The sequence below is a fragment of the Archocentrus centrarchus genome, chromosome 14 (assembly GCF_007364275.1).
Source record: "Archocentrus centrarchus isolate MPI-CPG fArcCen1 chromosome 14, fArcCen1, whole genome shotgun sequence".
In the NCBI taxonomy this organism is placed as follows: Eukaryota; Metazoa; Chordata; class Actinopteri; order Cichliformes; family Cichlidae; genus Archocentrus; species Archocentrus centrarchus.
Window position 1 is genome coordinate 12955093 of NC_044359.1, and position 12230 is coordinate 12967322.

At 40.6% G+C, this 12230-nt stretch overlaps 1 protein-coding gene across 1 annotated transcript; it reads left to right on the plus strand.

Moving 5' to 3' along the window:
- Positions 1–1240: 1240 nt before the first annotated feature.
- On the plus strand, positions 1241–7429 carry LOC115792356 (DNA-directed RNA polymerase III subunit RPC9-like). The gene is made up of 6 exons (XM_030746852.1): positions 1241–1292; positions 2580–2616; positions 2714–2812; positions 2911–3005; positions 3136–3193; positions 6451–7429. Exons 1-6 carry the CDS (start codon positions 1285–1287, stop codon positions 6595–6597), a joined length of 444 nt encoding a protein of 147 aa, XP_030602712.1. The 5' UTR covers positions 1241–1284; the 3' UTR covers positions 6598–7429.
- The last annotated feature ends 4801 nt before the right edge of the window (positions 7430–12230 follow it).

Below are 12230 nucleotides of genomic sequence, written 5' to 3' on the forward strand. Positions count from 1 at the left end.
AAATAAGTATTAGGAGTATCTGTAATTGATTGTAATCCAGTCTGTGGGAGCCAGAATACTGGCTGAGTTATAGGGGATCAAATACTTATTTCACTCAATGACATGCAAATCAATTTATAACTTTTATCTAATGTGTTTTTTTCTGAATTTTTGGTTGATATTCCATCTCTCTCTCTCTATTGAAATGAAACTACCATAAAAAAAAGTAGAGATAGTTTATTTCTTTGTAAGTAAGCAAACTTACAAATTCAGCAGGCGATAAAATAATTATTTCCCCCTACTATGTAGACAAATGTAGACAAAAGTATTGGGCCAAATACAGGAACTTTAATGGTATTCCATTCTAAATTGATCCCCTAGCTATAACAACTTCTCTGCAAAGGCTTTCAGCAAGATTTTGGAGTGTGTCTATTTTTGCCCATTCATCTAGAAAAGCATTTGTAAGGTTGCTAACTCATTCTGCTCCATCCTAAAGGTGTTTGATGGGGTTGAGGTCAGGGCTCTGTACAGGTCAGTCAAGTTCTTCCACACCAAATTCATCAAACCATGCTTTTATGGACCTTGTGCTGGCATAAAGAAAAAAGGGTCTGTTCTGACTGCTTTATTCACTATTTAAGGAGAAGAAGACTGCAGTTGTGATAGATGTGGCAATCCCAGCAGACAGCGACATCAGACAGAACACATGAAAACAGAGAAGTACCAGGGACAAAAGGAACAATCAGATGTTGAAGGTAAAGTCCAAAGTGGTCCCAGTGGTAATAGGAGCATTAGGAGCTCTAACCCTGAAACTAGAAGAGTGGCTCCAGCAGATTCAAGAAAATAAAAGCTGGCAGCTGTGTGTATGGTCTTAGTCCTCTTAGCCAAGATCCTGCTCTGTGGAGTCACATTCAAATACAGATATAAATATATCAGAAGTCATTAAGCTCTGTCTCCATAATATTGCTTTTCTATGTATGCTGAGGTTAACATTAAGGAATAAAAAAGCAAATAGTGTACAGTCAAATAGTCTGAACAGTAGAGGGCAGCACAAAGCAAAGATTACAGTGGAGGAATAGACTGATTTTAATAGTTAAAGAAAAAAAGTACAAATGAACAGAATTTATTTTATTTTCCCCACATACATTAACCTGAAGCCAAATTAACCAAAAACCCAAAGAATGAGCTTCATTTTACCAGATTATCGCTACCTGCCCTCCATCTTACATCCAAGAGCCCACGGAACGTTTAACACGGACTAACATTTCCACACGGACACGTTTGAAATCGAGCAACGCACCAGGCGAAATGGAAGTGTAAGATTACTGTTTAAATTAAAATTTAATTCGATTTCAGTTCCATTGAGTTTAAATATAATATGTGTATACTGTTTATTTCACCTGCGGCTAAACTCTGTGGTTTAAGGTGCAGCAGCTGCGTCACTGTATTTTAAGTTCCGGTTCAGTTGTTGGGATCTGCGTGAGGTTTTAGCCACATTTTCCAGTTAATATGACTAGAAAAAAAATAAACGCAGCAGAAAGTTGATTAGAACATAATATAGATCCGCTGTAAAGATGAACAGTCAGTACATCGCTGGTACAGATGTCATGGCTAGAAAGTATTTTTATTCAATGTACGTGAAAACATGTTGGCTCAGACTGTTCAAACTGAGTATCAGAATGGAGAAGAAAGGTGATTTAAGTGATTTTGAACGTGACATGGTTGTTGGTGCCAGACGGAGTGGTCTGAGTATGTCAAAAATTGCTGATCTACTGGGATTTTCCCACACAACCATCTCTAGGGTTTACAGAGAATAGTCTGAAAAATAAAATATGCAGTGAGCGGCAGTTCTCTGGGGGAAGAATGTGCTGTTGATGTTGGAGGTCAGAGGAGAATGGCCAGACTGCTTTGAGCTGATAGGAAGGCAACAGTAATGCAACAAAGGTATGCAGAGGAGCGTCTCTGAACGCACATCATCAAAATTGGACAACAGAAGACAAAAAAAAGGTGTCTGGTCTGATAAGTCACATTTTCTGCTGCAACATTCAGATGATTAAACTGTTGTTAAAAAAAAAAAAAAATCAATGAACACGTGGATCAGTCCAGTTCAAGCTAGTGGTGGTGGTGTAATGGTGTGGGGGATATTTTCTTCACCAGATCTTAGTCCAATGGAGCACCTTTGGAGTGGAACAGAATTTAAAGTATGTATGTGCAACCAACAAATCTGCAGCAACTGTATGACGCTATCATGTCAATATGGACCAAAATCTCTGAGGAATTATTGAATCTGTGCAATGAGTAATTAAGGCAGTTTTGAAGGGTTTAACCTAGTACTTAATAAAGTACCTAATAAAGTGACCAGTGAATGTATGTGGCACTGCAAATCAAATAAAGTAAATCTAAGATTGCAGTCCACTGTAATATTTAAATAAATGATTTTAGTTGCAGTCAGGTCTATAAAAACCTATAGCGAACTGTCAACATGTGACCTCAGTAACATCTGTGAAAGGGCTGCTTACTAAATGAACACCTTGTGGGAAAATTCTGCATCCACTAAGATAAAAAAACAAATGCTTATATGTGCCCTTTTTTCTTGTTCTCAGGAAAAATGCTAATGCCGCTATGCTCAGCAATTATGAGGTAAGGTCATATTTTCAGTCTTCCATGTTTTCAGTGGTCAGTTAACAGAATAATTTGTCAAACAGATGACAGTTTTGTTTATCTGTGTGTTTCTCAGGTGTTCCAACTCCTCACAGACCTGAAGGAGCACAGGAAGGACAGTGGGAAGCACAAACACAGCGCTGGGCAGCAGAACCTCAACACCATCATGTATGAGGTCAGCACATGTTCTCTGCATGCCCTTGTCTGCCCCCTAATATCATATTTACACATTTTCAAAAGTATGGCCACTGTTTGGTTTGTATTTCTACACAGACGCTGAAGTACCTGTCAAAGACGCCCTGCAGCAGACAGAGTCCTGAGATTGTCAAGGAGTTTCTCACCACTATGATGCCTCACAAACTCACAAAGTCAGTAAGATCGGACTGTCACATTACCTGTCATCTATGTTTTCAAGAGGACTTTATATACTGCCTGAGAAGCACGTACAGCACCTTTTAGATTAACAGTAATTGTACTTGTTATTTTTCCCCACATCAGGGCAGAAAAACTGCAGCTACTGAACCACCGGCCTCAGACTGCAGTGGAAATTCAGCTTGTGAGTCTTTTTGAATTAAATTGTATCACCATATCTATTTAGATTTCTTTTAAATTAAACTTTATGTATTTAATTACAAATAGCTTAATAGGTCTTCTGATATTCTGCTTTTTTTTCTTATTGCCAAAAAAAATCTCACAAAAATCCAAAACAATGAACTAAGCTAGGTGTGAGCAACATTTTTTTTTTTATTTATCAGTCTCAGTAAGGTTGGTAAACGTGGCAGATCATTCTACAGTAGTTCTGGGTCCCTGTTTTAACAATCAAGAACTTTGTGTTAGAAAATGTTAACCTTTTCCATTAGAGTACATACATTAATCAGTGAGCAAAGAAAATAAAATTTAGGTCAGAACATTGAAACTGTCCTTTCTCACATGTGGCACACAGCAGGGCCATTTGAGAGCCGTTCCATCTACTGGAAATACTCAGTTTGATTTAATTAATGTTACATTTATATTCTCAGATGCAGCTCTGTCAGGTGATGTCTGCAGACATCCAGACAGAATGAAAAATAAAGTGACCATCACATTTGAACTAATATTATTTCATTACAATGAACATGGCAGTGTAGTTTGTTGTAAGTCTGTTCCACACATCTCTATGACCTGCATCAGGGAGTATTCAGTTTCTCAAGCCAGAAATAGTCCCTCTAAATGTTCTATATTTCCAAAAGTATTTGCTCATCTGCCTTCACACACATATGAACTTGAGTGACATCCCATTCTTAATCCATAGGGTTTAATTTGATGTCGGCCCACCCTCTGCAGCTGTAACAGCTTCAACTCTTCTGGGAAGGCTTTCCACAAGGTTTAGAATAGAATAGAATGACTTTATTGTCATTATACAGGATGTATAATGAGATTGGAGGAGTGTTTCTGGGAATTTTTGACTTGTGAGGTCAGTTGGACAAGAAATCCAGTCTCCGCTCTAATTCATCCCAAAGGTGTTCTATCAGGTTGAGGTCGGGACTCTGTGCAGGCCAGTCAAGTTCTTCCACATCAAACTCACTCATCCATGTCTTTATGGACCTTACTTTGTGCTCTGGTGTGCAGTCATGTTGGAACAGGAAGGGGCGATCCCCAAACTGTTCCCACAAAGTTGGGAGCATGAAATTGTCCAAAGCGTCTTGGTATGCTGAAGCATTAAGAGTTCCATTTACTGGAACTAAGGGGCTGAGCTCAACTCCTGAAAAACACCCCTACACCATAATCCCCCCTCTACCAAACTTTACACTTGGCACAATGCAGTCACACGAGTACCGTTCTCCTGGCAAACACCAAACCCAGACTTGTCCATCGGATTGCCAGGCCAAGAAGCGTGATTCATCACTCCAGAGAACACGTCTCCACCAGGGTTATTATAGTTAATGAAAACTGAAATTGAAAAAACATTGTCATTAACTGAAATAAATAAAAACTACAATTAAAAGGAAAAAAACGATAACTAACTAAAACTGTATTGTGAGTTTAAAAACTAACTAAAACTAACTGAAATTATAGATAAAATTACCTTTCTTTTCTTATTTGTCATTTTATTTAAAAACCTTGTGGATTGATCATTTTTCCGCTCTCTGAATTTAAGCCGGGAGCGCCGTCAGGCAGCTGTGTGTGTGCACGTGCACGAGAAAGCGGCAGAGTCGCTCTGAACCGACGTAACCTGACGTTCACCTCTGGAGAAACGTGACTACTCCCCGGGTCCACGCAGCCGCAACGTTGTGATTAACCTGTTCCGTCCTTGTGCGTTTCCGACTACTTTATCAGAGAATAACAATCAGGAATAACAATCAAAGCATCATATAAGGACTCACAAATGTCAGCAAATTCCTGGAGGAAGACTGATGAAACTATCGGAATGGACATGAGGGAATGAAGAAAGTGAAAAAACAGGGACAAATATGTTTGCAGCCAAAAAACTGAGCACAAAGAGTGAAGACCAAAAAAAAGTCCTGACAGGTGTTGTGCCAAAGTAGTTATCCTCGACATAAATTGTATCCACACCCGAAAGAGCACGCAGGGGAGGAGGAAGCGGAGCCAGTTGCCATGCCTTATGCTTCCTTCCAAAATTTGGGGAATTTTGGCGATTATTCCTTTTTCCTACCAAAAACTAGAGGGGATACACAGTTTATCAGGCTGTTTGTCCATCTGCCAAAATCTGTGTCCCCTGCTATAATGCACACTTATTGTCCTACCTCATAAACTGTGTATCCCCTCTAGTTTTTGGTAGGAAAAAGGAATAATCGCCAAAATTCCCCAAATTTTGGAAGGAAGCGTAAGGCATGGCAACTGGCTCCGCCTCCTCGTCCTCCTCCTCTGCGGGCTCTCCAGGGATACAATTTATGCTGGGGATAACTACTTTGTTATTCCATGAAGCTTTCCATGAAGCTCTCTACACACTGTTCTTGAACGAATCTGAAGGCCACATGAAGTTTGGAGGTCTGTAGTTATTGACTCTGCAGAAAGTTGGAGACCTCTGTGCGCTATGCACCTCAGCATTCGCTAACCGTATTTGTGATTTTATGTAACCACTTCATGGCTGAGTTGTTGTTCCCAGTTGCTTCTACTTTGTTTTAATCCCACTAACAGTTGACTGTGGAATATTTAGTAGTGAGGAAATTTCACGACTAGACTTGTTGCACAGGTGGCATCTGATCACAGTACCACGCTGGAATTCACTGAGCTCCTGAGAGTGACCCGTTCTTTCACAAATGCTTGTAGAAGCAGTCTGCGTTCCTCTGTGCTTGATTTTATACACCTGTCGAATTGCAGATGAAAATAACACCTCCAGTTTGAAAGTCAATAGATTACAGTGTCCCAGCAGCAATCTGGGCTCATCCAAACTGTAAAAAAAAAAAATGTAGTTTGAGTTGTTCTTTGCCACAGCAAAATGTGCTGAATAATGCACTGATGAAGTGAGCCTGTAAAGTCTAACACAGCTGTTGATGGAGCAGTCACTGAGTGGCTGTTTTGGTGCTTTTAATCATATATGGATTTCATCAGCCTTTCATCAGCCATCAGTTTAACAATTTTCATTAAACTGTAGAGCTTTTACAGATCTCTTCCATTGTTTCCGGGCACTTCAGGGACTAGTTGTCCCTGTTGAACGTTCAAGCATCTACATTTTCGTGAAAGCTGGTAAACTTCATCTGCTGATTGTAAATCGTGATTCATCAAAAGCTTCAGAACACATAAATAAAATAAGATAAAATCAGATCAGTAGGCTCTAGTGTTGCATTGTCTTAAGTTTCTTTCTGTGTTCAGCTTGTAGAAGAGAGTGAAGAACGGTTATCAGAGGAGCAGATTGAAGAGCTCATCCAGACAGTCACAGATGTCCTACCGGGTGACCCTGAGCAAGAAAATGCAGCTCCAGCAGATGCAGAGATGGATGAAGGTGGTGACCAGGCATGACACTGTGACGGGCCAAGCTAAAATTACTGCAGAACTGGATGGATTGTGATAATTTGCAAGACTGCCTGAACTGTGCAGCATGCTGAAAGATGGGATGCACAGTGGCTGCCTGACCACAGGATGAAAGGACCTTATTAACTAATTCACATCAAGTTGACTTGTTATATAAACAGAGGAAGATATACGGATTGCTGATTTACATTTTTGTGTATACGTACTGTATAGCTGCATCAAATCAAACACAAGCACACTTGATGCCTTAAATGCAACATATTGTTCATTCTGTTTGGTGTAAAAGTTTTAGGTTAACAGTTGTAAATACATATTTAAAAATCCTTAAATATATAATTGTCATCAGTACTGCAGGACACTTTTCACAGATATGTTTCTGTAACCACTCAGAGGTTACACAGGATATAAACTGCACACTTGCATCACAAACTCTTTAACCACAGGCCCTGGATCCAGTCCTGTTTTTCAACTGCTGTGTTGTAGTAGAGGAAGGATGTGCTGGTTAGACTCATAAACATTTCTGCTTGAAGTTTCCTGTTAACATATGTCAGTTTTTTGTGCTTACTAAGCACCTTGCCAAAGCAGTGAACAGTGATTTTGGATAAGCGCATCTGAGAGCTCCAAGTGATGTCCCACCAATCAGACATGCTTGTAAATGCAAACAGGACAGACAGTTTATTTAACAGTGGAATTACAGTGATTACAAAAACGCAGGCTGCTGTATTTTTGTAATTGCTGTAATTTTACATTAATGAACTGCTAACTTTGACTTTATCCAATTTTACTACATTGTACTTAGATGGCCTCCACAGCCATCTAAGTACAGAGAACTCACTGTCATGCTTTAGAAACCAGTTTAAGATGGTCTGAGCTTTGTGACATGGTCAGCAATAATACTCAGGTAGGCTGTGGTGTTTCAGCAATGCTCAGTTGGTATTAAGGGGCCCAGAATGTGCCAAGAAAATATCCCGCACAATGTTGCACCACCACCAGCATCCTGAATGATGAATGCTTTTTTTTTAATGCCAGGCTCCAGCCTCCCCGTGACCCTGAAAAGGATAAGTGGAAGAAAATGGATTGATGGAAGTTCTGGAGTTCACCCTCCAAGTGTGTTTCTAATCTTCTGTTGTCCAATTTTGTTGAGCCTGTGTGAACTGTAGCCTCAGTTTCCTGTTCTTAGCTGACAGGAGTGGTACCTTGTGATCTGCTGCTTTAGTCCATCTGCTTCAAGGTTTGATGTGCATTTAGAGATGCTCTTCTGCAAACATTGGTTGTGTGATTATTGGAGTTACTGTTGTCTTCCTATCAGCTCAAAACAGTCTGCTCATTCTCTGGCATCAACAAAGCATTTTCTCTGTAAACCCTAGAGATGATTGTGTGGGAAAATAGCATCAGATCATCAATTTCTGAAATAGCCCACTAAGCACCAACTATTCTGGGGCTCGCTTTGAACTTTAGCAGGTAATCTTACCCGCAAGGAGCTGCTGCAGTGATTGGCTAATTAGATATTTATGTTAACAGATGTTCCTAATGAAGTGGCCAGAGAGTTCTGGATAAAACAGTCAGTATATAAAAGAAAAAGGCCCTAAATAATTTACTTGATTCCTTTTCATCACGTCAGTACTTATTTTATTATTCATGTCTCATGACTTATCTATGGACTTGAGTCGATGTTTTATGTTTGATTTATTGCTTACTGGCAGGTTTACTTGTGTAATTTGGTCACACATGGTCTTCCACAGACCTCAATCTATCATAAAGATGACGGTAAAAGTAACCAAAAGTCTGTTCCTAATAAAACGATGGGTAAATTAAATGAGGCGGCTTTAACCTCCTTTAATTCCCGCACTGTGATTGAATTTCCCCGGTGGGCTTTTACTGAGAGCATACCAATCGATAAGCTAAAGTAATTCTTGCCTCCGGTGTAACTACTTCGGTTCGCTTACTGCAACGGAATTGCCCTTTAACGCCTCCACCAATCAGATTTGTCCAAGCAGATGCGTTCTTGAATTGAGAGCGCTGCTCGTCCAATCGGCGGCCAGCTTTCTCTGCCTGCCCGACTGTGCTCGTATTTGCTGTTCTGCTGTGTGAACGATAGGTACAGTTCGACTTCTCACGGAGCAAAGTTACACAGCGGTGAAACGCTGTGTTTGAAAATAGGAAATGTTGTAGACACCACTGCGGTGGCCTTCGCCCATAGATAATGGTGGCGGGGACAGGGGAACTCTCCGTTTCTGGCTTTCCTTTTCAAGGTCCATGCATCTTTTCTCTTCGGATTTCTGCTGGTGAGTGAACACCATTTTTTTTTTTACGGATAAGAAATTTCCAGCGAGGATAGCTACCTACATGAAGCGAAATTGGTCCAGTCGTACCAGGTGGAGGCGGTGAAAATGCGCCTTGACAGGCTGGCTGGCGGGTATTGAGAGCCGTAGGTGTCCGCTGGTCTGTCACGGTGTGTCTGAATGCCAGCGGGTCACTCACCTGGTGGTTTTTTTTTCCTTCCTGCTTCGGGTGCAGAGAGGCCAGATGTTTGTGGCTATTGGGCCTGCGCACTTGAAACCGTGCACTAATCCTGTTTATGCAAACACACGCACAAGAGTGACAACGGTGACCTGTTTAAAATACACCCACCACTATCTGGCTGGATCAACATATTTTTCTCCAACGCGGAAAAAAAAAAGGCGCTGCAGTTCACCATGAAGCAGCTTCAGCTCAACAGTTATTTCACATTTGTAGACTGGGAAACAGTGCAGCATAGAGTAGGAGGAAGGATCTCTACAAACTGGGGCAAAGGGTTGTTTTTTTTTTTTTTTGTTTGTTTTTTTGTCACAGTAATACTAACTCCGTACTAAAGCTAGGGATTAACCTGAAATTTTAATATACCAAACCGGGAAAAAACAAACAAACAAAAAACCGTCTGTGCAGAATAAATATTTGGCAGATATAGGACAGATATACTGTAATTTAGTTTGGTGCAACACTTGTTTTTATGGACATATGTATTAGCCTTTGTACACTTCTTCCTTGTTTCTATCTTACTGACCTTAAAACTGTTATTTCAGCTGCTTTTCTGTCAGCTAATCGTTTTAGGTTTCAGAAGGGATGTATCCACATGCCTTTTCGAGCCTCTTGTTTCATATGACATACACTCACCGGACACTGTATTAGGTACAGCTTCTAGTTCCTTTGTGACAGAAGATCCGTACAATGTGGTCATTAAGGGATGGACAGGGTCAGCAACAATACTCAGGTAGGCTGTGGAGCGTAAAACAATTCTCAGGTAGTACTAAGGGGCCCAAAGTGTGCCAATAAATATCCTCCCTCAGCATTACACCACCAGCAGCAGCCTGAACTGTTGATACACTGCAAGATGGAGCCATGCTTTCATTTTGTTTACGCCAAATTCTGACCCTACCATCTGAACATTGCAGCAGAAATCAAGATTCATCAGACCAGACAACATTTTTCCAGTCCTCTGTTATCCAATTTTGACCCTCAGGAATTTTAGACTCAGGAGTGGCACCTGGTGTGATCTTCTGCTGCTGTAGCTCGTCTGCTTCTAGGTTGGATATGTTGTGCGTTCAGAGACGCTCTTTTGCACTCCACGGGTATGCAGTTACTGCTGCCCACCTATAAGCTTGAAGCAGTCTGGCCATTCTCTTCTGACCTCTGGCATCAACAAGGCATTTTAACCCAGAAAACTGCCGCTCACTGGATATTCTGTCTTGGACCATTCTTTGTAAACCCTAGAGATATTTGTGTGGGAAAATCCCAGCAGATCAGTGGTTTGTGAAATACTCTTACCAGCCCACGTGGCAGCAAAAACCGTGCAATGTTCAAAGGCACTTAAATCACCTTTCTTCCTCATTATGATGCACGGTCTGATCTTCAGCAGAAGTCTTGACTATGTTCCTGCCATGTGAGTGGCTGATTAGATATTAGTGTTAACAGACAGTTGAACAGGTGTACCTAACAAAGTGCCTGGTAATTGTGTGTTCACTACTGTAAACCAGAGGCAAATAGTATGTAAGAAAAGGAGAGCAGGGGATTAAAAAAATGCTAAAAAAGTTAATAAATAGGGAATAAAACACATGCAGAGAACTGAGGTAAGTGGTAATGGATCACCCAGAGTTCACTTCACAGAATAAGGTCTGTCATTGCAGTAAGCATAAAGAAAGCAAATATTAAAATGAAGAGATTCAGCAGTGAGGACTGAAAACCGAGTCTCTTCACTGCAACTTTTTAAAACGTAAAAGTTGAGCTTTAACCTTTGGCAGGAAGTCAATCTAATCTGTCGAGAATGATGATGAGGAGGTGACGTTTGTTTGGGGGTTTCCTGAGAATCTTCCGCTCAAAGGTGTCAGAAGTGTTGCTTTCTTGCAACCCACCTGAACTGCAGCCTGCAGACAGACTGTGATCACAGTTCGCTATTTTCTTATTATAGGCTTGTTTGTGAACACGGTGGCCTTCCAAGATCAATTTTCAGATGTATTAAAGTAGACATCCACCAGCAGTCTTTGCTGAAACCAGTTTAACCGGATTTTTTGACCTGTGCGGAAAGATTTGTCTGAGTTTTCAGATTGCTGGCTGTGCCTCCACTCAAGTGCAGTGAAGTTGAACTGAGTTTTGTTTGTGGGTTTCTAAGAATTAAAAAGAGAGACAAGTTCAGCAACATTTCTAGTGTTTCACTTGCTCTGAAAAAAATATCCAGTAAATCTGCAGCGCTTGGAGTACCCTTAAAATAATCAGTAATCAAGATGTTTCTCATTTATTGCCTCTCATTTGAGAGGATTTGCCCTTCTTTGTCTTATCAAATGTAAACTGAATATGTATGTAAACGCAATAAATATATGTACATGTCTGTTTAATGGGTAATGGAAGTGCTAAAACATCCTAAAGCAGCCTCTAAGTTGGAAAATATGCTTTTTGTAACTTGTCTGATCCAGCCTTTTAAATCTGTTGGGGGTGGTGTGTCCTAATTCTCTCCAGGCTTCAAGTGGTTTAATCTCTACATCAAAATGCATTTGAATTACATGCTTATGGATACTACCAGACTTAGCATGGCTTAAGACGGCACCTTACCACTACAGCCCAGCCCCGATGTTCTCATTCCCATCTGTTATTACTTTTCGCTTTGTCAGAGAGAAATATTTTCAGGCAGTCTCATTCATCCCAGAGAGGGCACCGCTCCCAACGTGGCATCCAGATGTTTGGGATTTCTCCACATCCAGTCTGAGCAAGCAAGATGCCAAAATGCCTCTAAGAAATGGAGGAATATTTCAGATATACTTTTCCAAGAAGCTGCTGTTCCAGTTGCTTTAATTCATGCATTTACCTAAGTCAATAGTGATTCAGTGCTTTATTTTTTTGTGAGTTTGTGTGTGTGTGCGTGCGCGTGCATGCGTGCGTGCACTAAGAGGAATTAGACTTGAAACTGCTTGTGTGCACATTGCAGAAGATAAATGGGGAAGTTGCAGGATGTCTGAATTGGTCAATAGTAATGTGAGCTTTAACAAATTGGTTTGCGTTTCAGTGTTACAGAAACTGTCAGTGAGAATAAAACCATGAGGGTGCTGTAATTAGTGGTTTCAGAAATATTGCCTGAGAGTGTGTCTATGTTG